At 41.1% G+C, this 23856-nt stretch overlaps 1 protein-coding gene across 2 annotated transcripts; it reads left to right on the plus strand.

Annotated features, from left to right (window-relative positions):
• Window positions 1–1944: 1944 nt before the first annotated feature.
• Window positions 1945–6630, plus strand: gpr18 (G protein-coupled receptor 18). Of its 2 annotated transcripts, none has more exons than XM_029703672.1 (2): window positions 1945–2172; window positions 4747–6630. In XM_029703672.1, exon 2 carries the CDS (start codon window positions 4776–4778, stop codon window positions 5820–5822), a length of 1047 nt encoding a protein of 348 aa, XP_029559532.1. In that variant the 5' UTR covers window positions 1945–2172; window positions 4747–4775; the 3' UTR covers window positions 5823–6630. The 2 variants fall into 2 exon arrangements, with proteins under 2 accessions (XP_029559532.1, XP_029559531.1); XM_029703671.1 differs by having other exon boundaries at window positions 1948–2172; window positions 4744–6630.
• The last annotated feature ends 17226 nt before the right edge of the window (window positions 6631–23856 follow it).

Here is a 23856-nt window from a genome sequence, read left to right on the forward strand (position 1 = left end):
GACTAACCTATATTGTTGTTTTCTGAGGGTGCTGTATGGAGTGATATTAGTGCCACCACAAATTGAATCTGAATTATTTTGAATTTGTATTAAGAATCAGAATAATTGAATTCTCTAATATAATTCCATAGTGCTGGGCTCCATAGGAATACGCCTATAGCAGGTGATTGAACAGATAAGTAATGAGTCTGACTCCAACCTAAAGAAGTGCTGACAGAAACACAGACATGATGCCAACCACATGATGGCTGTCACAGGAAGACATCACACATACTGTTGTCACAGCAACATATTACTAAGAACTCAACACACCATCTGGCATAGACAGCAGACTGAGGGAAAAAAGAGGTTTACAACTATGTTTATTTCCAAAGATATACTTCAGAAGCAAAGCATATAACATATATATATATATATCAGCTAACTCATTGATATGGTTTACAGTATATGACTGTATTCACTATGTTTAGACATTCTAATCCTCCCTTAATGCATTGAGGAGTATCATATTGTCCCTACTCTGGATTGAGATGACACCCTGACATGATTAATATCAGTACAACACACTAATCAGCTCACAAACTAACCGACTCATCATAACAAAACATGCAACACATTTCATCTTTGAGGAGATCATAGAAATGGGGTTCAGCAGCCACATGGTGCAGCAGCCACATGGTGCAGCAGCCACATGGTGCAGCAGCCACATGGTGCAGCAGCCACATGGTTCAGCAGCCACATGGTTCAGCAGTCACATGGTGCAGCATAGTTTTCTTGAGTGTAGGAAACGTCACATAGTGTGGGAAAGTGTTACAGATGCTTCTCTCCATTGTGTCTCAAATCCTCAGTGGCGGAGATGATCTATGATGATAATGGAAAAGATGAGTCTGCATGGAGAGAACAAGTTAGCCCTTATGACCCTCAAGACTTGTGATTTGCTGTGTCCACTTTGTAATCCACTAAAGCTTGATCATAAAAATCTTATTTTCACACACACACACACACACACACACACACACACACACACACACACACACACACACACACACACACACACACACACACACACACACACACACACACACACACACACAAACAACATCCCCTGCTATGTTTTCATGTCCCAGTCCATCCTTGACCTCGAGGAATCTCACTCCAGGTGCGCAGACAGTTTGCATCCATTAAAAAGCTGTGGCTCTGTAAAAACCATCTCCCGGCATCAGCGTAAAGTGTATTAACACCCGTTCTTATTTCCTGTTTATATGGCGACTACCTCAACATCCTGTTTTTAATTACTTCTCTCCGGCAGCATATGCTTCTGGTGGCAATCTGCTGCGGATTACTCCCCCAAGAGCTAATGCGCTGTGACAGACCCCACTTTTCCAATCAATAACTCTCCGTAAATCTGCCATCTTCTCCGCCTGCCAAAAGCACTACACACTTCTAATCGCACATCATTTTCTTTAAGGGTGTCTAATTGCAGATTGAAGCTGTAGATCTTTCTTGAGTTCCCTGATAAAGAAAAGAGAGGCCGCACACACAGGAGTAATGTGCGGGAATATAATCTCTGTATCTAAGTATACTTTTTGTCCAGCACCAGTTAACTAAAGTTTGGGAAATGCGTATCACTTTCTTAGCTAACTTCTAAACTCTTTAAAAAAAGGTGCTATCTAGAACCTAAAACGGTTCTTCAGCTGTCCCCATAGCAGAACCCTTTGAAGAAACCTTTTTGATTCCAGGTAGAACCCTTTTGAGTTCCATGTAAAACCCTTTCCACAAAATAGTTCTACCTGGAACCAAAAATGGTTCCACCTAGAACCAAAAAGGGTTCTTCAAAGGGTTCTCCTATGGGGACAGCTGAAAAAAAACCTTTTGGAACACTTTTTTCTAAGAGTGTATATCAACAGTGAAAACAATACAACACAGGAAGTGAAGGGGGTTTTACACTGTTGCACTGTAGTAGCCAATAAAATGGTACTTCTGAAATAGCACTGTTTTCACTTCCCCCTTTGTATGTTGAGTTAAACACTCTGAGAGAGAGAGAGACAGAAAGAGAGAGAGAGAGAGAGATATGGCTGCATGCCTCATCGTTTCACAAGTGCCTTGAAGTGCTTGTGAGGCCTCTTTGGTAGAATGCTGAGAGAGAGAGAGGACATGATGCAAATAAATGAGGTAAGTAGCTGCCCTTTTACTGAGCTCGATCTAGCTAATCTCTTCTGAAGGAATGTACTACATTTAGTTTTGAGATTAAATGGTACTTTTTGGGTATGTTTTAAATAGATAAACAGAACGTATTGGTTGATCAAACACACATACGATTATAGGGAGAAGCATCTGTTTCTCGATTTTGTCTGTTGTCTCAGATTAAACCACACTGAGTGAAATCTTGATACATAAAAGTATAATTACAGTTGAATAATATAACATGCTATAATATGATATGATTATTGTCATATTAATCAGACTTTTGGGCCTGCAGACCAGTTCTACTAAGCTATTCAGTCTCGACATCAGCTCAATTTACAGATCTATCTTTAAACTCAAAGGGAAGTTAAAGACATGCTCTGGAGTTTGGCAAATAATTAGGGTTCTATTCAAATCAGCTTTGCTTTAGCCAACATCTGCATAGTAGTTGTTTTAGCAGAACTGTGTTAGAGCTGTCAAATCCACAAGTGGCTCCATGCATTATACCTAAAGCGGAGTCACATTAACAGAAATCCTATGCAGCCTATGTTTACAAGTTCGAATAATGGAATGTGAGATGTAATCTACACCTTGATTGGGATGATAGAAATCCTGATTATTTTGTTGAATGATTTTTCAATTTGGGTCTAATTATTTCTATATAGCCTACACTTTCTTGCTCGGAACTTCAAAAAGCAAGTGGGGCGGGTGTGACTTTGTAACAACGCGCAAGAGCAGCTACACACCGATCTGACGGCTTCAATGCAGTTCCACCATCGACATGCCAAAACATCTGCTATGTGGGTGTCTACTATTGCCGGTTAATGCTTGATCTGGTTGAATCTAGGCCTTAGTATTTTCTAAAACCTCCCACTTTGGGCTTTGTATGTTTCTATGTGTAGTTTATACATGCATAATCTATCTACTTTCAAAACTACTGGCTAAAAAGTATACGAAAGTCCTGGATAATCTCTTAAAGTGAGAAAGGGTTCCTAACCCATTTACAGTAAATGGTCACCAAGGGTTTTCCAGTCAAGATAATCAAAAGACTCCCATCAAGTACTGTACTTTCACTTCTTTATCTCTTGTACTCTCTTCTCCTTTTCTGCTCTGATTCAATACCCTGATTTCCTTTCTCTCGTAAGCTTGTTAAAAGGGAACAGGGCTTAATGTCACATGGATGTCTGTCTCTATGCTCTGTATCTGTTACTGTAAGACATATACACATGATTACAGTAAGACAATTGTACACTGAAATTGTCACCTTCCTCTTCATCTACTGTTGATACTGCAGGTGCACAGCTGGGCCATTCTACAAATAGAGTGCCTTTTATGGTAGTGCAATTTTGTAAAAAATAACTATTTATTTCAACAAATTTTTACATTTTGCCATAAAGAGCACATGTTCAACTTCATAACAAAATGTTTTCCCATCTCAAGAGGTTAAATTAAGAAAAATGACTATAAAAGTGACAGGGTTGGCTGTAACAGGGTTGACGATTTCAACTGGTTTCAACCGGTGCCCCGGGGCCCCAAATGCAGTACTCTGGCCCTGACTACAACCAGCTCACCTGCTTTAACACTATGGTTTGACCAGGCCTATTCAATGCTCTTTTGAAGAAGAAAAATTAAGGAATGGTTTTACCATATTAAAACGACAAATATAAATGAATAACTAATCACATTAAATACATCCTTATAAGTTACTTTCCCAAAGAAACAAAATAATGATGAAAACTGGGTTAAAATCTTCCCAGAAGTTGGTAAAACATGACGTGGGACATTCCAAAATGGGGATTTTTTGAGAAAACAAATGTTTATTTTTATGAAAACACACTGTTATTGGATTTTTTTTACATGGGAATAGTTTTGTTAGAGTGAAGGTGTATGTGATCCAACTGTTTGAGTGTTTTATCAAAATTTACACACAATGTCGGAGGGACATGAAAAGGAACTCTATTCCTGGAATGACCCAACTATTTTAAAGAAACATTTAACTGACCTAGTCTTCCCTGTAGCTCAGTTGGTAGAGCATGGTGTTTGCAACACCAGGGTTGTGGGTTCGATTCCCACGGGGGGCCAGCACAGAAAAAAAAAAATTATGAAATTGTATGAAATGTATACATTCACTACTGTAAGTTGCTATGGATAAGAGTGTTGACTAAAATGTAAATGTAACAGCACAGACTATGAATAACAGACACACATTAATAATTCCACCTTTCAAGGTGCATCCTGTAAACAACCCTTGTATTTTGACTGCTCTGATCTCTTATTTTTATGTTTCTTTACATACATGAACCAATTGGCTAAATATTTCATGTGTTAATTTCAATAAGTCAGCAGACATATCATACGATTATTGCCACATTTATTTGATCATGTGACTTATGTGGTCTAGTCATGCATACCAGAGTTACCAAGGGTTTGAATCCGACCCACTGCCCTTCTGAATCCCAACCTTTCCTGTCTTCTATTGGGGTCCTAGTTGTTAAATAAAACTACAAAATCTGTATGTGTTAATGTTCATCCATTTACTTATCATGTGCTCTTTTTCAGCAGTACCATTTCACAAGGTAGTTAGATGCATCATGGGAGTGGATCAGAACTTATCTACAGTAGTGGACCTGAACACATCTAATATAACCATGGAGTACAGCTCAGCCCGCTCAGTGGAACAGGTCCCTACAGAATACCGCATCGCAGGCCTGGTCTTCTACTGTGTCATCTTCATCATCGGCATAGTGGTCAACGTCACCGCATTATGGGTATTTGCCTTGACCACCAAGAGGAGGAACTCCGTCTCGGTCTACATGATCAACGTGGCCATAGTGGATCTCATCTTTATCATCCTTCTCCCCTTCCGGATGGTTTACTACGGCCAGGACTACTGGCCGTTCGGAGACATCTTCTGTCGGGTCAGCGCGGCTCTGACTGTCTTCTACCCCTGCATGGCCCTATGGCTCTTCGCCCTGATCAGCACTGACCGCTACGTGGCCATCATCCAGCCCAAACACAGCAAGGAGCTCAAGAACATCCCCAAAGCCCTGGTAGCATGCATCGGGGTGTGGATCATGACCCTGGGTAGCACTGTCCCCTTGCTCTTCCCAGACCACGACCCGGATCGCTCCTCCAACTTCACCACCTGCATCAAGATGCGTGACATCATCCACCTGCGAACGGACAACCCCGTCCACTTCACACGCCTGGCCTTCTTCTTCCTGGTGCCGATCTGTATTATGATTGGTTGCTATGTGGTCATCGTGGATAATCTCGTCCACGGACGGACTTCCAAGCTCAAGCCCAAGGTCAAGCAGAAGTCCATCAGGATCATCATCACGCTCATCGTCCAGGTGCTGGTGTGTTTTGTGCCCTTCCACGTTTGTTTGGTGGTTCTGTTGCTGGAAGGTGGGGATGGTTCAGACTACAGCACGTGGGGGGCCTTTACGACATTCCTGATGAATCTGAGTACAGTTCTGGACATTATTCTTTACTACATTGTCTCCAAGCAGTTCCAAGATAGAGTAATCAGTGTGATTCTGTACAGGAACTACCTGCGTAGCGTACGGAGGAAGAGCAGACGCACACACACTGGGAGTGTGAGGTCGCTCAGTAACTTGACCAGCGCCATGATCTGAAGGTGGAAACCAAACTAAACTGTGCAAAAGAAGGTGACCCAGGGACTTTACATATGCATACCTGGCCGACAGTGACAGTCGGTGGCATTTATTATGAGGGAGGACAATACATTTTTTTATGAGAATGGCTTTATTTCTATTACAGCAGATTGGATGATTGTCATTCATATTCCATACACCCAGCTCAATCTAACATTGATCGGTTTAGGCTACTACATGATACTCACATTTTCCTATCATGAGGTTGGTACAGCCTAGCCTATGAATGAAAGTTTACAACCTAGGAACACAGGTCAAGAGAAAGAGTTGAGTTATCAAGGTGGCAGACAGTGACACATTCAATACCGTCTTGCACACTCTTGCCCACATCTAGCTGACCTATGGTGTAATCATTAGTCCAACAGTTGCAAACAAAAGTTTCTATTGGACATATGCAGGTATGTTTTTCCCCATTCTGTTCCGTTTGCTTCTGTTTAAGAAATGTTTTTCAACAGAATCGGCGGAAGGAATACACCCCTGATCACACGCAAACACAGTTCACTTCACAGCAGCCACATACAAACAGCATGAGCACAACACAACACATCAGCTGTCTGTGACCAGGCGAAAAAACCTTCCCAAGCCACAATGTCAGATCATAACCGCTAACCGCTATGCACAGCCTACATCGTTGTCACCATATTAGCTAACGTTATAGTCAACATAGCTACTACAACTAACATGTTAGTAAACCCGCTACAATTATGCAGTACGGTGTACAGTCAGCAAACTTGCTTTTAAAGAAATGAATGTGTTCAAAATTGTTAAACTATTGTCTTTCTCTTTGAGTCAACTACTCACCACATAGTATGCACTGCAGTGCTAGCTGGATGTAGCTTATGCTTTTAGTACTAGATTCATTCACTGATCCTTTGATTGGGTGAACAACATGTCAGTTCATGTTGCAAGAGCTCTGATAGGTTGGAGGCAGTACTTCAGAAGTTGTCATAATTACTGTGTAAGTCTATGGAAGGGGGTGAGAACCATGAGCCTCCTAGGTTTTGTATTGAAGTCAATGTACCCAGAGGAGGACGGAAACTAGCTGTCCTCTGGCTACACCATGGTGCTACCCCAGAGAGTGCTGTTGAGGCTACTGTAGACCTTTGCAAAACAGTGTGTTTTAATAAATTATTTGGTGACGTGAATACATTTTGTATAGTTTTATCTAAAAAGGAAAACTTTTTAATGTTTCACTTATTTTTATTTTCATGAAATTTGTTGAGGAGGATGGTCCTTCCCTTCCTCCTCTGAGGAGCCTCCACTTCTGGCAGAGTGTTCTAACATTGAGTAAAGTATACAGGTGTGTTCAGGTGTGTTCAGACTGGTGATTCAGTAACTTAATCCCAATTTACATTTGAAATTGTGGGTTGGAAGGCGAAAGACTGGGTACAGGCCAGATACATAAACTCACCTGCCAAGGACTACTCGCATCTGCTACAAGACCACGGTGCTTGCCTACGGAGCTGTGAGGGGAACGGCACCTCCGTACCTTCAGGCTCTGATCAGGCCCTACACCCAAACAAGGGCACTGCGTTTATCCACCTCTGGCCTGCTGGCCCCCCTACCGCTGCGGAAGCACAGTTCCCACTCAGCCCAGTCAAAACTGCTCTGGCACCCCAATGGTGGAACAAGCTCCCTCACGACGCCAGGACAGCGGAGTCAATCACCACCTTCCGTAGACACCTGAAACCCCACCTCTTTAAGGAATACCTGGGATAGGATATAGTAATCCTTCTAACCCCCCCCCAAAAAAAATATAGATGTACTATTGTAAAGTGGTTGTTCCACTGGATATCATAAGGTGAATGCACCAATTTGTAAGTCGCTCTGGATAAGAGCATCTGCTAAATGACGTAAATGTAAAATGTAAATGTACTCTTCCCAAAATGGAAAGTGAGATCAGCAGCATCCAAATGACTTACACACACTTGGCATGGTGTGTCAAACCTAACTAAATTGACCCATATGGTAACGATCTATATGAATATATATATCTATATCATATAATGATTAATATATGGGTACACCTAAAACATGTAAGTCGTCTAAGAAGTAGTCCACATTCATACAAAGGCATAATATAAGAACCGTAATTGTTTTACTTACATGTTGTCACATATACAGTGTATGTGAGAAACGCAAGAATCATGCATGTTTTGTGTGTTTCTTCTAAGAAGTAGGCCATAGATTTACTTATAACATTTCTATAAATCCTTGTGTGTGTGTTCGCTGTGGGCTTCGTGTTCAACTCATTAAAAAACGGATTTGAATTCACACTCACTGTACGGGAGTATTGTTTTACCATAAACATCTCGGAATAGTCAAGACTAATTGAATTACCTTGAGACTACTATACAGCAAATGTACACATCAAGGTTACTAGAGTAAGCTAAAACTGAAACTAAAATAAAAACGAATCATCAAAAAAAAAATATTAAAGTGAAATAAAATAATTAACAAACCCGTTTGAAAAAGTAAAACTATACTGGGAATTATGATCAGTTTATTTACAGTATATATGTTTTTCTACATTTTGGGAAAAAAATCTAATGGGGTTTTCAAACTTTTATTTCATATGTGGTTTTCAAGCTTCTGAATCTGGCGGGTCACATTGAGATTGACTTGTATTTAATGATAGACTCAGCGAGATGACATTGCCATGAGTAGCACCACAGATATTGGCCGGATTTCCCTGCTCAGACGTTGCATAAGTCATCCAATGGTTGCCTGCCACATCTTCGACTGTGCAGTCGGGCACCAGATTGCAATAACATGTCGCTAGTGTTACTCTACTCAGATGTTGCTTATGCTTTCCAGATCTTACAACACCTGGATAGGTGTTTTAATTATCAGCTGACCACATCATATGGTATAGCAGTCTGGTACCTTACTGCACAGTTGATGACATGGCACACAACCATTGGTTGACGCATGCAACGTCTGAGCAGAGGAACACCACCATGATGTGGTTAGCTGATAGGTAAAATGACTATCCAGTTTTTGTAAGATCTGGCACAGGTCAGGAACATCTGAGCAGAGGAACGTGCCCATTAAGATGAGCTTGATGCAATACTTTGTCCTCAAACAGTCACACTGTATCTGTGAATGTACACGAGTGCACTTCATGCTGCTACAATGTGATAGCTATGGGACCAAAACAGTTGAGAAGTTTAGCCTCGCGCTTCAACGCTCCTGGTTGTTGCAGAAATTGACCCACTACTAGTGTGTACTTCCTGCATCTACGTCATCTCACTGAGTCTACCTTTCAACCTAACCTGTGACCTGACCCATCACCTTATGCATTAGTGCTCCACAGTGGCAAGAAGTTACATCCCAAAAAACACGAACATTCTCCTAGCCTACCAGGCAAAGGCAACTTTCTGTCCCCAATACTAAAACAAAAACTGAAATGAAATAAGAACTAGTAAATCATATCTGAAAACTAACAAACTAAACTGAATTTCAAATAGAAATCTTCAATCTTAAAAAATAAAATAACACAAAACTATAACAACCTTGGTACACATCACATGAGACAGGGAGGTGTCTCATATTTATTCTGTCAATCTGGTTATCCTAACCATCTCCATTTAAAATCTAACATTTGCGGAACTACTGAATTTGATCACTGTAAAAGGACAGTAAGAGTATGAGTGTATTATACACTATATATATAAACGTATGTGGACACCCCTTCAAATGAATGGATTGGGCTATTTCAGCCACACCCGTTGCTGACAGGTCTATAAAATCAAGCACACAGCCATGCAATCTCCATAGACAAACATTGGCTAAAGAATGGCCTTACTGAAGAGCTCAGTTACTTTCAACGTGGCACCGTCATAGGATGCCACCTTTCCAACAAGTCAGTTCGTAAAATTTCTGCCTTGCTACTGCTGCCCCGGGTCAACTGTATGTGCTGTTATTGTGAAGTGGAAATGTTTAGGAGCAACAACGGCTGAGCTGCAAAGTGGTAGGCCACACAAGCTCACAGAACAGGTCCACCGAGTGCTGAAGCGCGTTACACGTAAAAATCATCTGTCCCAGGTTGCAACACTCACTAACAAGTTCCAAACTGCCTCTGCAAGCAACTTCAGCACAATAACTGTTCTTTCGGAGCTTCATGAAGTGGGCTTGTGTCCTCACACAAGCCTAAAATCACCATCCGCAATGCCAAGTGGTGTTAATCGCGCTGCCATTGGACTCTGGAGCAGTGGAAATGCGTTCTCTGGAGTGATGAATCACGCTTTACCATCTGGCAGTCTGATGGACGAATCTGGGTTTGGCGGATGCCAGGTGACCTGCCCAAATGCATAGTGCCAACTGTAAAGTTTGGTGGAGGAGGAATAATGGTCTGGCGCTGTTTTTCATGGTTTGGGCTAGGCCCCTTAGTTCCAGTTTGAGTTTGAGTTTATTTTATTTTTACAGGGACAGTGCACATTAATCAACGTTTCAGTAAAAGTGCCGGTTTTAGCCAGCCGGCTAATTTTCAACCGCAGTCCCAGTGATGGGACATTTTAAAGCTACAGCATACAATGACATTCTAGGCGATTCTGTGCTTCCAACTTTGTGGCAACAGTTTGGGGAAGGCCCTTTCCTGTTTCAGCACCCACGTGTACAAAGCGAGGTCCATACAGAAATTGTTTGTCGAGATTGGTGTGAAACAATTGTACTGGCCTGCACAGAGCCCTGACGTCAACCCCATCAAACACCTTTGGGATGAATTGCAACGCAGACTGAAAGCCAGGCCTAATCGCCCAACATCAGTGCCCGACCTCACTCATGCTCTTGTGGCTGAATGGAAGCGAAGTTCCAACATCTAGTGGAAAGCCTTCCCAGAAAAGTGGGGGCTGTTATATCATATTAATGCCCATGATTTTAGAATGAGATGTTCTACAAGCAGGTGTCTACATACCATTGGCCGCTTAGTATAGCTTCTTTAGGCTTAACAGGAAAGTCAGCATAAATCGTCTGTCATCTCTGAGCGGTATTACATCTCGAACAGGAAACAGTGGTGGAAGTCAGTAAAAGGTTAGAGGCTATGTGTTCTTAGGCCTTCAGTTGTGGTTTTGTATCATAGCTACAGTACATTGTTTATAGTATCTTCTGCTATGACAAAACATTATCTTAATGTCCTCAAAGTAACCAATTAAAAACACTAAACAAAATGCTCCATGTAATGTGATAATAATCAAGGGGAGGCGCTATAATACAGGAAATTACAAGTATTTGCTTCTTCTGAGCTGCTGTTTCATAGAACGACCATACAGTGGCAGTGTAAATGTACCACAGAAAATGACAATAGAGCCACATGTCCAGCACAAGGAAAATGTAAGGAATTTCAATAGAAATACTTTGTTTAGATGAAAATCCTGTTCAAAGACTGAAATTATCAAACTTGAGCAATCTTTTTTAATCTACAATGCTTCATATTTCATACCAAAAAGGCCATTATTTCAACACACGTGTTGTCCAAACATTGATCTGGCTACAGCTCAATTCATTTGTGTGGAGTAGTCCAAGCATGTCAGGAAGTTTTAAGCAACATTTTGGTTGAAAATATGATGTCATGGACAGGTTTTATACTGATTGCAAAATCTAGTTTCAAGCGGACACATTCCACACGACAAGACACATGTTTTTCTTCAATGACCAGACAAATGTTTTAAATTAACTTGAGATACGGAATAGTGGAAGTTAACCAATATATTACTTTTCCAGGCATCTTAATGTAGCAAGGAAAATACATTGGTTGTACAGTAAGTTGGTTATCTAATGTAGCTTCAACTAGAAAAACAAATTTAAACCAGAAAATTACATCATTATGACATCCCATGCCAAATTTGGCTCACTGGGAAATAGAACCAAAGATAGACCACTACAGAATACAGGGTAGCCTACAGTGATGAAAATAATGAAACAGAAGAATAGTGTAGTGGGACATTGTACAAAACATTCAGAAATATCACGAACAAAGATACATGCTGTATATGATGCAGATAACAAAATAAATCAATTTTGTTTCTATTTCACATTTATATTAGACTGTATACTACACCACATTAAGGGCAGATGGAATGACTTTTCCATGTGGGTTTATTTTACTATGCCCAAATCCTAAACCCATGGCAATTTTGCAGTAAACATTAAAATGTCCATATTGATGAATGTCATTTAAAGGGATAGTTTACCCAAATTAGAAATGTACTTGCTTTTAAATTGATAATATGCAAGTCATGTATTGACCCTGAGAGTCAGTGGCCAATGGCTTACAGGTAGCATTAACATGGTTGTAATCAAGACAATGGCCGTGGCAGTGCCTATGGTCGAAACGACCTAAGTCGGTAACTTGAGGGTTAACAGCTCATGTCATGAATGTAATGTTAGTCACTGTATGACTGAATATCATTCATCCTGGTGATTATCCTGGGCCCTGTAGTAGCCTATATGAGTACACACAGGTCTCTTTCAGCCTCTAAATGACATGGCACCACAGATTATCACACCACAGAATATGAATGGCAGACCTGAATATCCACAGACCTCATTTTACTTAGCAAGGGGCTGTTTTAATCCCCAGTCACGGATACTGTGAAGCATCATCTCATTAGAACTGGAGTTTGTTCTGTCATTCAACATGATAGCTACGTGACAATCAATGCTAATAGCCTCTTGCTTCATACTCTTTGTGTAGGAAGTCACTCCGCTACTTATGGTAATGTCACATCGCTGAATCTAATCTGTTTTAAAAGGTGCAATACTTAGAAATTGCACTGCCATTTCCCAGTTGCTAAAATTGTAATAGTCCGCCTAGTTTCAGGCAATGTATAGTATAGAGAATCATTGCACCATCTAAACCGCTGTGAAATATATTTTCAATACCCAAAAATATTGTATTTTCAGCTGGTCTTCAAATCCGAAAGCAAAAGACGCAAAAACAAAATGTAAGAACGGGAAGCATAGAAAACTTGCTATCAATGAGAATGACAGATCTATAACTCAGATTTCTATGTGAATTTGGTTGCGTTTGGGTATTGTAGTTCACCACACTATGATATGTTTATTGGCCACACTAATACAGCCTTTGGTGGTATTTTAGGTCAACTATATGCAGTTGGGCATCAGATTGCTTGATCATATGATGTGGTTGGCTGGTATGTTAAACATCTATCCAGGCATTGTGAGATCTGGAAAGCATCCTTTAGGATGACTCACTGAAGAGGTAAAAAACGTATAATTTTACTTTTAGAAAACAGGCACTGTTTGGGCTAAACAGTTATATTAGTTACATACTGTATCCTCGTGTGTGATGTCTCCAAACTTTCCTTATAACAATGTCCAGGAGAAGGTGGAGATTAGTTAAGTAGATATTATGTAAACAGTGCAAAATAAGTGTTACTTGTGATATCCGCAAGCTGCAGTGTTCCAAATTAGTTTTTGAATAACAGTCGCATCCTGTCAAATTAAAATGTTACGGATTTTTAGTGCAATGCCCGGGTTGTGCTGCACTTGTGAAATGTAGGCCGTTATCTGTGGTTGATTGAACTTGCCTGGCGCAATGACATGTCGTCATTGTAAATAAGAATGTGTTCTTAATTGACTTACCTGAATAAATAAAGTGGGGGGAAAATGGAACCAATGGAATCCCAGTGAGCAAAACTGGTTGAAAATATATAATTTAAACTGCAAAACTGGCTGAAATTACGACTTTTCAAACAGCTTTGCTCACTGGGATAGTCCTGAAGTGCAAACCCCACCCATCTGGGATTCCAGACAGATTCAATCAAACACTCAAAGTATTTCAAGAAAATAAATACTATTTGAACCCAGGACAGAGATCAGTATCTTCTTAGAGATCAGATACGATAGAAGTGCTTTATAAATTATTTGGTTGGACTACCACTGATAAAGTACTAAAGGTACTAAAGCTTGACTAGAGGTCAAAGGTGAAGGTGAAGTACCAGAGGGTCGTCTGTCTGTCCTACATGTTCCACATCAAAGAGAAACTCCCCACAGCCTCGCCTCTCCAAACAGCAAAATTACATTTAAAACAATTACGCTTCCTGTCGAGACTCCTGTGATGAATTATCCGGAAGCTTCCCTCAGTAATTCCGAATCTTCACAACAAGTGCTTTTGTTGTCGAGAAATTAATGAAAACAAAATTGTCTTTCACTTCGTGCTGATCTAAGAGTGCGACAGCCAGATGCTCGGCTCGAGGAGTAGAAAAACAGTCAGCATTAAACGAAGCTCTGTGAAAATACTATTTTTTTCCCGCCGCTCGTGTGGAAAACAAATCAGGCGCTGGGCGCAGTGGCCATCTGTTTTGTTATTTGATATGTGTGAATACATGTTGTAATGACTTTGTTTGTGAATCGCGCGGCACGGCGGAACACACAAGAGCTCTCGAAGTGCTGGAGTGTTCAAAGCTAATCATATAATTGGACACAATGTTCGATGACAAATGGAGACGTGCAGAGTCAGCCAGCTGGGGATGTGAATATGTAATCATTGTAAAATCATATAATTTTGCATATTTGAAGACAGCTTAATAGAGTTTGTGTGTCAGCACACTATCAAGTGATGATCAGAGACACCGTCACTGTATTTGTTTTCAAAATATTGCTTTGTTGGACTATCCGTCATGGCGGATTCTGTGTGTGACTCAACATTTTAAATCATTACTGATTTTAGTAGCATTTTACTTTACTTTACTACTGTAGATTTCTTGATATTAGTTAGTCATGTGTAAATGCTACTGGATATCAGTGAGTCTTAGACATACTGTACATGTGGGAATGACCAACATGAAGGTTATCTGAAATAAGAGAACAGTTGGGTGTTGGCCATTGTTGCAGAAACGATGTAACCTTCATTTTTAGAAAGTCGACGGCGGATAGGGTGAGTGTGTCCTTACAGTATAAAAGTGCTATGAACATCTGGAAAAAGTAACATTAATCAATTATAATTAATAAATCAATTATTACACAAAGGTAAATTAGGCACTAACATTGAATACAGTAAACACATGAATTCAGTTAAAGTACACTTTGTAGTTATCCAAAATAAGGCAATTTCTCAACAAGATTTGAAGTAATGCTTGACAACACACCGAGCATATTCCTAGTGACGGTTCCACACACATTTACCGTACAGTCAGTGTTGTCATATTGTTCCCATGAAAACCTATGGCAAAATGATAAACCTACAGTAACAAAACACTGCTCTACTCCTACAGTACCAGACCCAGTCTCTACTGGGTCTGTATCTGTGGCATTAGCATCAAGCAGCTGCCTGTGTTTACTGTACATCAATTAGCACTTTAATACACAGAGCCTCTCCCCTGGTAAAGTTTAATAGGATGTTCAATAGGATGTTGAAAGATACCATATGAAATGAGAGGCACATGTGTGGATTAAATGGTGTACTGTACACACATACTGTAACAATGGTAACCCCCTGTGAGCACTAGCGGTTCTGGGGGGGGGGGGCAGTGCCCCTGTGACAACAATTTTGGACCCCCTTGTGGCCCCCCTAAATGTGGAGTATGAAATAAGTTTTACATAACTAATTTTTGCTATAGTTCTTTTTTTACATCCGTTATTATACAGTGGCAACGCGGAACACCTAATTTAACCCACACATTTTCTAGAGGGACGGCTTTAGGCGGAACACAACAGTATCGTGCCACATGCAAAACGATATGACAACAATAACGTCTAATAACGCCCCCCCCCCAGTTGAAATGGTCTAGAACCGCCACTGCATAGTACATCAACTAGATCTTGCTTTGTTTTCTGATGTAAATCTGCTGCAGTGGGGGAGTGCTCCACCCCCCTCAGATTGTGCCAAGTATCTAGTTACATGACACACCTCTGACCTCTCATGGGTCCTTTGACCTGTCAATCACCACCTCTGCCCTGCCTCAATCACAAGGTTAGGCGAGACCATTATATAATGTAAGAGGTGAGCCGGACCATGCTGGGTTTAGATTCAGTATAACCTTAAACTTGAGTCCTAGATTCAGTATAACCTTGAACTTGAGTCCGTATCCTGTTTGTCTATTATTCAGAAGGTATTGTTGTTTATCTGTGATAGCTAGAATTTCAGACCTGGAATTCAATCAGAGAGCAATGTTAAGGTAGTGTCTTTACTCACAAACTGCTCTCTGCATGCAGATACACACACGTACTGTATGTGCGTGCACCCATACACACACAAGTACACATACGCACATTCTACAAACTGGAAACATCTATCTGTAAAGGGAATCTATTTGGTGACAGAGACATGTTTTTACACCGGGGGAGGGGGGGGGGGGATAACTACAGTGAGCTACAGTACTACCACTAATACAGAAGGAATTCTAATTTGTGTTTGCTGTTCATTCAGAATGTCAGAGCTCTACAAGCTCTGTGGTGTATGTTACATTACAATGGTATTTACTTTCAGCCTCTTACACACCAATATCATATCTGTTCCTTTTGCAAATTAAACCAACTCCTCAATCTCCATTAAAAAATATATTCTGTCGTAAAGAGTTCTCTGCGCTATCAAACTGACTACAATTGACCTAGTTAGCAGAGAGAGAGAGAGAGAGAGAGAGAGAGAGAGAGAGAATGGCATTGATTACAGCTGTGTGTCTATTTTAGGAGATTGTGATGAGCAAGCTGATTCACACACATAGTGAATCGTTGCACCATTAGTGTGTATGTATAATGTAAGGGACCTTCTTTTTTTGCCTCTACTCAGCTAGGAGCCTGGAAAACTTTGGAGCCTCGCTCTTGTCAGGTCCTCCAATGATTATTACAATATTTATTTTAAGTTGCTATAAAGTGGCTTGTTCCTGACAGTGTACAGAAGGGATCAGGTGTTCCGCCCGCCGCATATGGGAATGTTTTTAATTGTATCCTGTGAATTGGGATAGAGGGGATGGAGGCGGGGGGGTAGGGTGGCTCCAAAGGGACTGTGTCAGGGGAGTTAATATTTAATCGTGTCTCACATCGCTTTTTTCATTATCCTTGGTATCGAGCTGGCGAACGTGGAGGGCTACATTACGAGACGGCTAAAGAGACACGGGTAGAGGCATTGTAATTCCTAAACTTGGTCTCGAATGGGATGCTGTACTGAGAGGAAGACATGCAAAAACTAAAGCAGGAAGTACCAGTGACTCGCTCAATACGGAAGTGGCCAGATGACGCGGATGATACGCTACAGGACTGTTTTGCTAGCACAGACTGGAATACGTTCCGGGATTCATCCAATGGCATTGAGGAGTATACCACCTCAGTCACCGGCTTCATCAATAAGTGCATCGACGACGTCGTCCCTACACTGACTGTACGTACATATCCCAACTAGATGTCATGGATTACAGGCAACATCCGCACCGAGCTAAAGGTTAGAGCTGCCGCTTACAAGGAGCGGGACACTATTCCAGACGCTTATAAGAAATCCTGCAATGCCAGACGAACCATCAAACAGACAAAGCATCAATACAAGACTTAGATTGAATCCTACTTCACCAGCTCTGACGCTCGTCGGATGTGGCAGGGCTTGCAAACTACTACAGACTACGAAGGGAAACTCAGCCACGAGCTGCCCAGTGACACGAGCCTACCAGACGAACTAAATGCCTTTTATGCTCGCTTCGAGGCAAGCCACACCAAGGCATGTATGAGAGCACCAGCTGTTCTGGACGACTGTGTGGTCACGCTCTCCGTAGACGATGTGAGCAAGACCTTAAACAGGTCACCATTAACAAGGCCGTGGGGCCAGACGGATTACCAGGACGTGTACACAGAGCATGTGCGAACCAACTGGCAAGTGTCTTCACTGACATTTTCAACCTTTCCCTGTCCGAGTCTGTAATACCTACATGTTTCAAGCACACCACCATAATCCATGTTCCCAAGAAAGCAAAAGTAACCTGCCTAAATGACTACCGCCCTGGAGCACTCACGTCGTTAGCCGTGAAGTGCTTTGAAAAGCTGGTCAGGACTCACATCAACACCATCATCCCGGAAACCCTAGACCCACTCAAATTCATATACCACCCCAACAGATCTACAGATGACGAAATCTCAAACGCACTCCACACTGCTCTTTCCCACCTGGACAAAAGGAACACCGATGTGAGATTGCTGTTCATTGACTACAACTCAGCGTTCAACACCATAGTGCCCACAAAGCTCATAACTAAGCTAAGTACCCTGGGACTAAACACCTCTCTCTGCAACTGGATCCTGGACTTCCTGACTGGCTGCCCCCAGGTGGTAAGGGTAGGCAACAGCACATCTGCCACTTTGATCCTCAACACTGGGGCCCCTCAGGGGTGTGTGCTTAGTCCCCTCCTGTACTCCCTGTTCACCCATGACTGTGTGACCAAGCAAGACTCCAACACCATCATTAAACAGCGTTTGACATGCTTCGAAGTACAGTAATGGAATATTTTGACATTTTTTGTCACGATATGCGCCGGAGCGTCACCCTTCGGATAGTGTCTTGAACGCACGAACAAAACGCCGTTATTTGGATATAAGTATGGATTATTTGGAACCAAACCAACATTTGTTGTTGAAGTAGAAGTCCTGGGAGTGCATTCTGATGAAGAACAGCAAAGGTAATGCAATTTTTCTTATAGTAAATCTGAGTTTGGTGAGTACCAAACTTGGTGGGTGTCAAAATAGCTAGCCTGTGATGGCCGGGCTATCTACTCAGAATATTGGCAGGCAGGCTGTTAGCCAGCCTGCCAGCTTAGTGGAGTCTGCCACTAGCACAGTCAGCGTAGTCAGCTCAGCTTTCCCCATTGAGACCGTGTCTGTGCCTCGATCTAGGTTGGGCAAAATTAAAAATGGCGGTGTTCGCTTTAGTAATCTCACTTGTATAAAGACCTCCTCCATTCCTGCCATTATTGAAAGAGATTGTGATACTTCACATCTCAAAATTGGGTTACTTAATGTTAGATCCCTCACTTCCAAGGCAGTTATAGTCAATGAACTAATCACTGATCATAATCTTGATGTGATTGGCCTGACTGAAACATGGCTTAAGCCTGATGAATTTACTGTGTTAAATGAGGCCTCACCCCCTGGTTACACTAGTGACCATACCCCCCGTGCATCCGGCAAAGGCGGAGGTGTTGCTAACATCTACGATAGCAAATTTCAATTTACAAAAAAAAAAACAATGAGCTTCTAGTCATGAAATCTATGCAGCCTACTCACTCACTTTTTATAGCTACTGTTTACAGGCCTCCTGGGCCATATGCAGTGTTCCTCACTGAGTTCCCTGAATTCCTATCGGATCTTGTAGTCATAGCAGATAATACTCACATTTTTGGTGACTTTAACATTCACATGGAAAAGTCCACAGACCCACTCCAAAAGGCTTTCGGAGCCATCATCGACTCAGTGGGTTTTGTCCAACATGTCTCTGGACCTACTCACTGCCACAGTCATACTCTGGACCTAGTTTTGTCCCATGGAATAAATGTTGTGGATCTTAATGTTTTTCCTCATAATCCTGGATTATCAGACCACCATTTTATTGCGTTTACAATTGCAACAAATAATCTGCTCAGACCCCAACCAAGGAGCATTAAAAGTCATGCTATAAATTCTCAGACAACCCAAAGATTCCTTGATGCCCTTCCAGACTCCCTCTGCCTACCCAAGGACGTCAGAGGACAAAAATCAGTTAACCACCTAACCAAGGAACTCAATTTAACCTTGCGCAATACCCTAGATGCAGTTGCACCCCTAAAAATTAAAAACATCTGTCATAAGAAACTAGCTCCCTGGTATACAGAAAATACACGAGCTCTGAAGCAAGCTTCCAGAAAATTGGAACGGAAATGGCGCCACACCAAACTGGAAGTCTTCCGACTAGCTTGGAAAGACAGTACTGTGCAGTATCGAAGAGCCCTGACTGCTGCTCGATCATCCTATTTTTCCAACTTAATTGAGTAAAACAAGAACAACCCGAAATTTATTTTTGATACTGTCGCAAAGCTAACTAAAAAGCAGCATTCGCAAATGGAGGATGGCTTTCACTTCAGCAGTAATAAATGTATGAACTTCTTTGAGGAAAAGATCATGATCATTAGAAAGCAAATTACGGACTCCTTTTTAAATCTGGGTATTCCTCCAAAGCTCCATTGTCCTGAGTCTGCACAACTCTGCCAGGACCTAGGATCAAGGGAGATACTAAAGTGTTTTAGTACTATATCTCTTGACACAATGATGAAAATAATCATGGCCTCCAAACCCTCAAGCTGCATACTGGACCCTATTCCAACTAAACTACTGAAAGAACTGCTTCCTGTGCTTGGCCCTCCTATGTTGAACATAATAAATGGCTCTCTAACCACCGGATGTGTACCAAGCTCACTAAAAGTGGCAGTAATAAAGCCTCTCTTGAAAAAGCCGAATCTTGACCCAGAAATTATAAAAAACTATCGGCCTATATCGAATCTTCCATTCCTCTCAAAAATTTTAGAAAAAGCTGTTGCACAGCAACTCACTGCCTTCCTGAAGATAAACAATGTATACGAAACGCTTCAGTCTGGTTTTAGACCCCATCATAGCACTGAGACTGCACTTGTGAAGGTGGTAAATGACCTTTTAATGTGATGAATGCTACTCATCGAATGATTAACGGTTTATAATTACGTGATCAAATGAATCAGGTAATTATTAACTCATTAACCTGGGGGCACCATGGGAAAGTTTCGGCTTTATTGAGTTTTTATTTCCCAAATTAAAGAATATGAGAATATCGATTTTACAACAGTCGCTAATTAATCAATTTCCTCTACAGTCTCATTCTGAACAAACCCAATTCTCACCAAATAAGTCCGTACCACACCAATTGAGTTGATCATTTATTTTCTAACAAGCTAAAATGACAATATAAGATACACAAACACATAGTCTAGGCTATTGATTAGAACTTAGTACAATGAAACAGGTCCCTAGTGGGCCAACACAATATGACACAAAATGGGGATTTCAAAAGAGAGAGAGGGAGAGAGAGAGTGCACGAGATAAAAACACACTTGGGTGCATTTGTCAGCTATGCTTATTTTAACCCTAACCTTCCCCCGAACTGCCTCTCTTACGGATCCGAATATAATGATGTAATTACGTGTTGAAGGTCACCGATGGGAGTCTCTGCGTGGACCGGATTCCAACTTCTCTGATGACGGTCCGTCTTCGGTTACCGGGCGAAACTCTCTGTTTCTCCTCATGATGTCAGTGTCCTTTCTCTTAGCGGTCTGTTTCCTCTCCCTCGCTATGAAAAGGGGTTTTCGGAAGAGGGCTAATCAGCCGTGTGGATGGTTCCAGCGTGGGAAGGAAAATAGTGTAGACACACGATTCCTTGGAGAGTGGTGACCGGGTGGTCCTGTTCGAATTCATCCCCTTTAGATACAGCTACTCATCCCTAGCATAGGTTGTTAAAAGGTTACTTTGTCTTCTTCAACCTCGTGTTGCGTTTGTTTACCACTCAGACCTTGGCTGCAGCTCAGGGTCACTTAGTCTGGTATGTTAACTCTTAACTCACATATTTTATACCCTCGTGTCAGAAATTAGCGTTTCCGCCTTTGGGACAATTCTCTGGGCGTACCAAGTTACGAGGCAAGGTCTGGATTTTACTCAGATCTAATTTAGACAACTAACTTCATATTTCATCTTTACAAAAACATTCTGTTTGATCTGGACATTTTACACACAACGTACAGCATGCAAACCTCAAGTACATAGTGTGAAAACTCTTCAAGTGACAATGTTTTCGTTATAACGTCATCATTTAACTTTTAATAACATAACAAAAACTACATTCATTTTCATATTCCATCTATCGTCACTACTACCATTTTGGCTGACAAAACATATTGTCCCAAAATCCATTTATTGCATGTTAATGTTCTGAGGCAGGTTATTCATAGACCCATCATACATTCCATTCCTCCACAGTGAGAGGACAAAGGAATTTTGTCTGCTGCCTTGAGATTTACAACGGGTGTGAGGTGTCATAAAAACCCCCACCGCCATACCTCTCGATCTCTTCCCGTCTGGTGGGTGTAAGAGATCTCTGTAGGATTGTAGTCCATGTTCACCTGACCCTAACAGGGCAGTCATGACATATGTGTATGTGACCAATACCATTTGATTTGATTTGATTTATTGTTATTTTATTGTGTTTTATTTTATTTTTCACTTTAGATTATTTATTAAATATTTTCTTAACTATTTCTTGAACTGCATTGTTGGTTAAGATCTTTTAAGTAAGCATTTCACGGTAAGGTCTAAACCTGTTGTATTCAGCGCATGTGACAAATCAAATTTGATTTGATGTCACGTCCTCCCTCCCTGAGCTCAATTACATGATTGATACTCAGAGGAAACTTCATCATGTCGCACAGATGTCTTCACTGAGAGAGAGACACAGAGAGAGAGAGAACGAAAGAGAGAGAGAGCACATAGGTTTGTTAACAAGATCTCCCTCTTTTGACAATTAAACAAACAAACAAGCAATTGGACACTGTATTGTTTGTCATTCTTTTACAAATGAAGAACACGGAGGTTTGATGTACAATTGATAATGTGTGGTCAGGGCAAAGGCACACACCTTTTCATAAAAATACCATGGAATGTCTTGAAATTGAAGCTTTCTTGTCCGTTCATAAAAAAACATCAATAGTACAAAACAATGTGAAATATAACTCAATCACCCTGATCACTGTCTGTGAACACAGGTCTGTATTGCCATGTTTCATTATTTTTTATTTCAAACACGACACAACCAGAGAACACAATCCACAACAACAATAACCCCGTCTCATTATCATTTGATATCAGTTTCAACAAGGATTTTTTTTTTTTTTACTTTCAATGCATTTTTCCACAAAAGTTGGGTAAACTGTTGAGCAAAAATGTGAAAGGGGAGTAAACTGTGTTTACCTTCCACTACCCCACTGGCCTCACTGCCTTGGCTCGAAGCCCATATTTATTCTGCTAAAAGGTAGAAAAACACAACACAAGTGGGAGAACAAAACAAAGCGACAACAAGCAAAGCAAAGCCTTAGTTCTTGCCTCATTCACATAGAGGTTTAGCCATATGTCATAGACTAAATAGAGAGATGTGTCTGTGTGTTTGTCTGTGGGGCTGAAAAGATCCACGCTGCTCAGGGTTTGTTTCTTCGTTGAGAGAGCTGTAAAGCCGAATGGAACAGATGGCGGCTGGCCCGCTCTGTCCTGCATTCTCTCACAACTGCCACACTTCCTGTGCGTCCATTAATCTTCTTCCCACTTCTCCTGCAGCAGCACAACTTTATTAAACTAACACAGGAGAGAGCGAACAACAAGCAGCCCAATGCAGCTGTCAAAAGCTAAAGAGAGAGCCATCTGTCCATGATAGACTAGACTTGTTTTCGCAACGCATCTGTACTAAAGTAGATGGTTTTCAACTTGAACCCAGCCATATAAGTGGTAGTTGTCATAGAGACACAATAAGTACCCAGCTGTAGAAGATACTGTTGATGACTTCATAGGCCCAAGATTGAGAAAAATATGTGAATTTCTAACTGGCAGATCCCTAACCTTATTAAAGGCCAAAAATGGGATTTACCTGTGTTTAATATATAGATTTCCACACTATGAGTTCGAACACTGGAATATGAGATATAATTAACATCTAAATTTGCATGATCGAAATCCTCTTTATTTTAGTTGAATGATTTTTCAATTTGAGCGTAATTATTTCTATATAGCCTGCAATTTCTCGTTGTGAACTTCTAACGTGAGTGGGGCGGGTGTGTTTTTGTGATAATGATCGCAAGAGCAGCTGCTCACAGCGACACCACCAAAACATCATCCCTAAGAAGTTATATTTGTTTCTTTTTGACCATCTTAATTGAAAACAATCACGTTCATGGACATCTTGTACTCAGACATTTGAAATGTTAGAAAGTCTTGTTTTTTTTATAAAAAGCAG

This window comes from Salmo trutta, chromosome 20 (genome assembly GCF_901001165.1).
Source record: "Salmo trutta chromosome 20, fSalTru1.1, whole genome shotgun sequence".
Lineage (NCBI taxonomy): Eukaryota > Metazoa > Chordata > Actinopteri > Salmoniformes > Salmonidae > Salmo > Salmo trutta.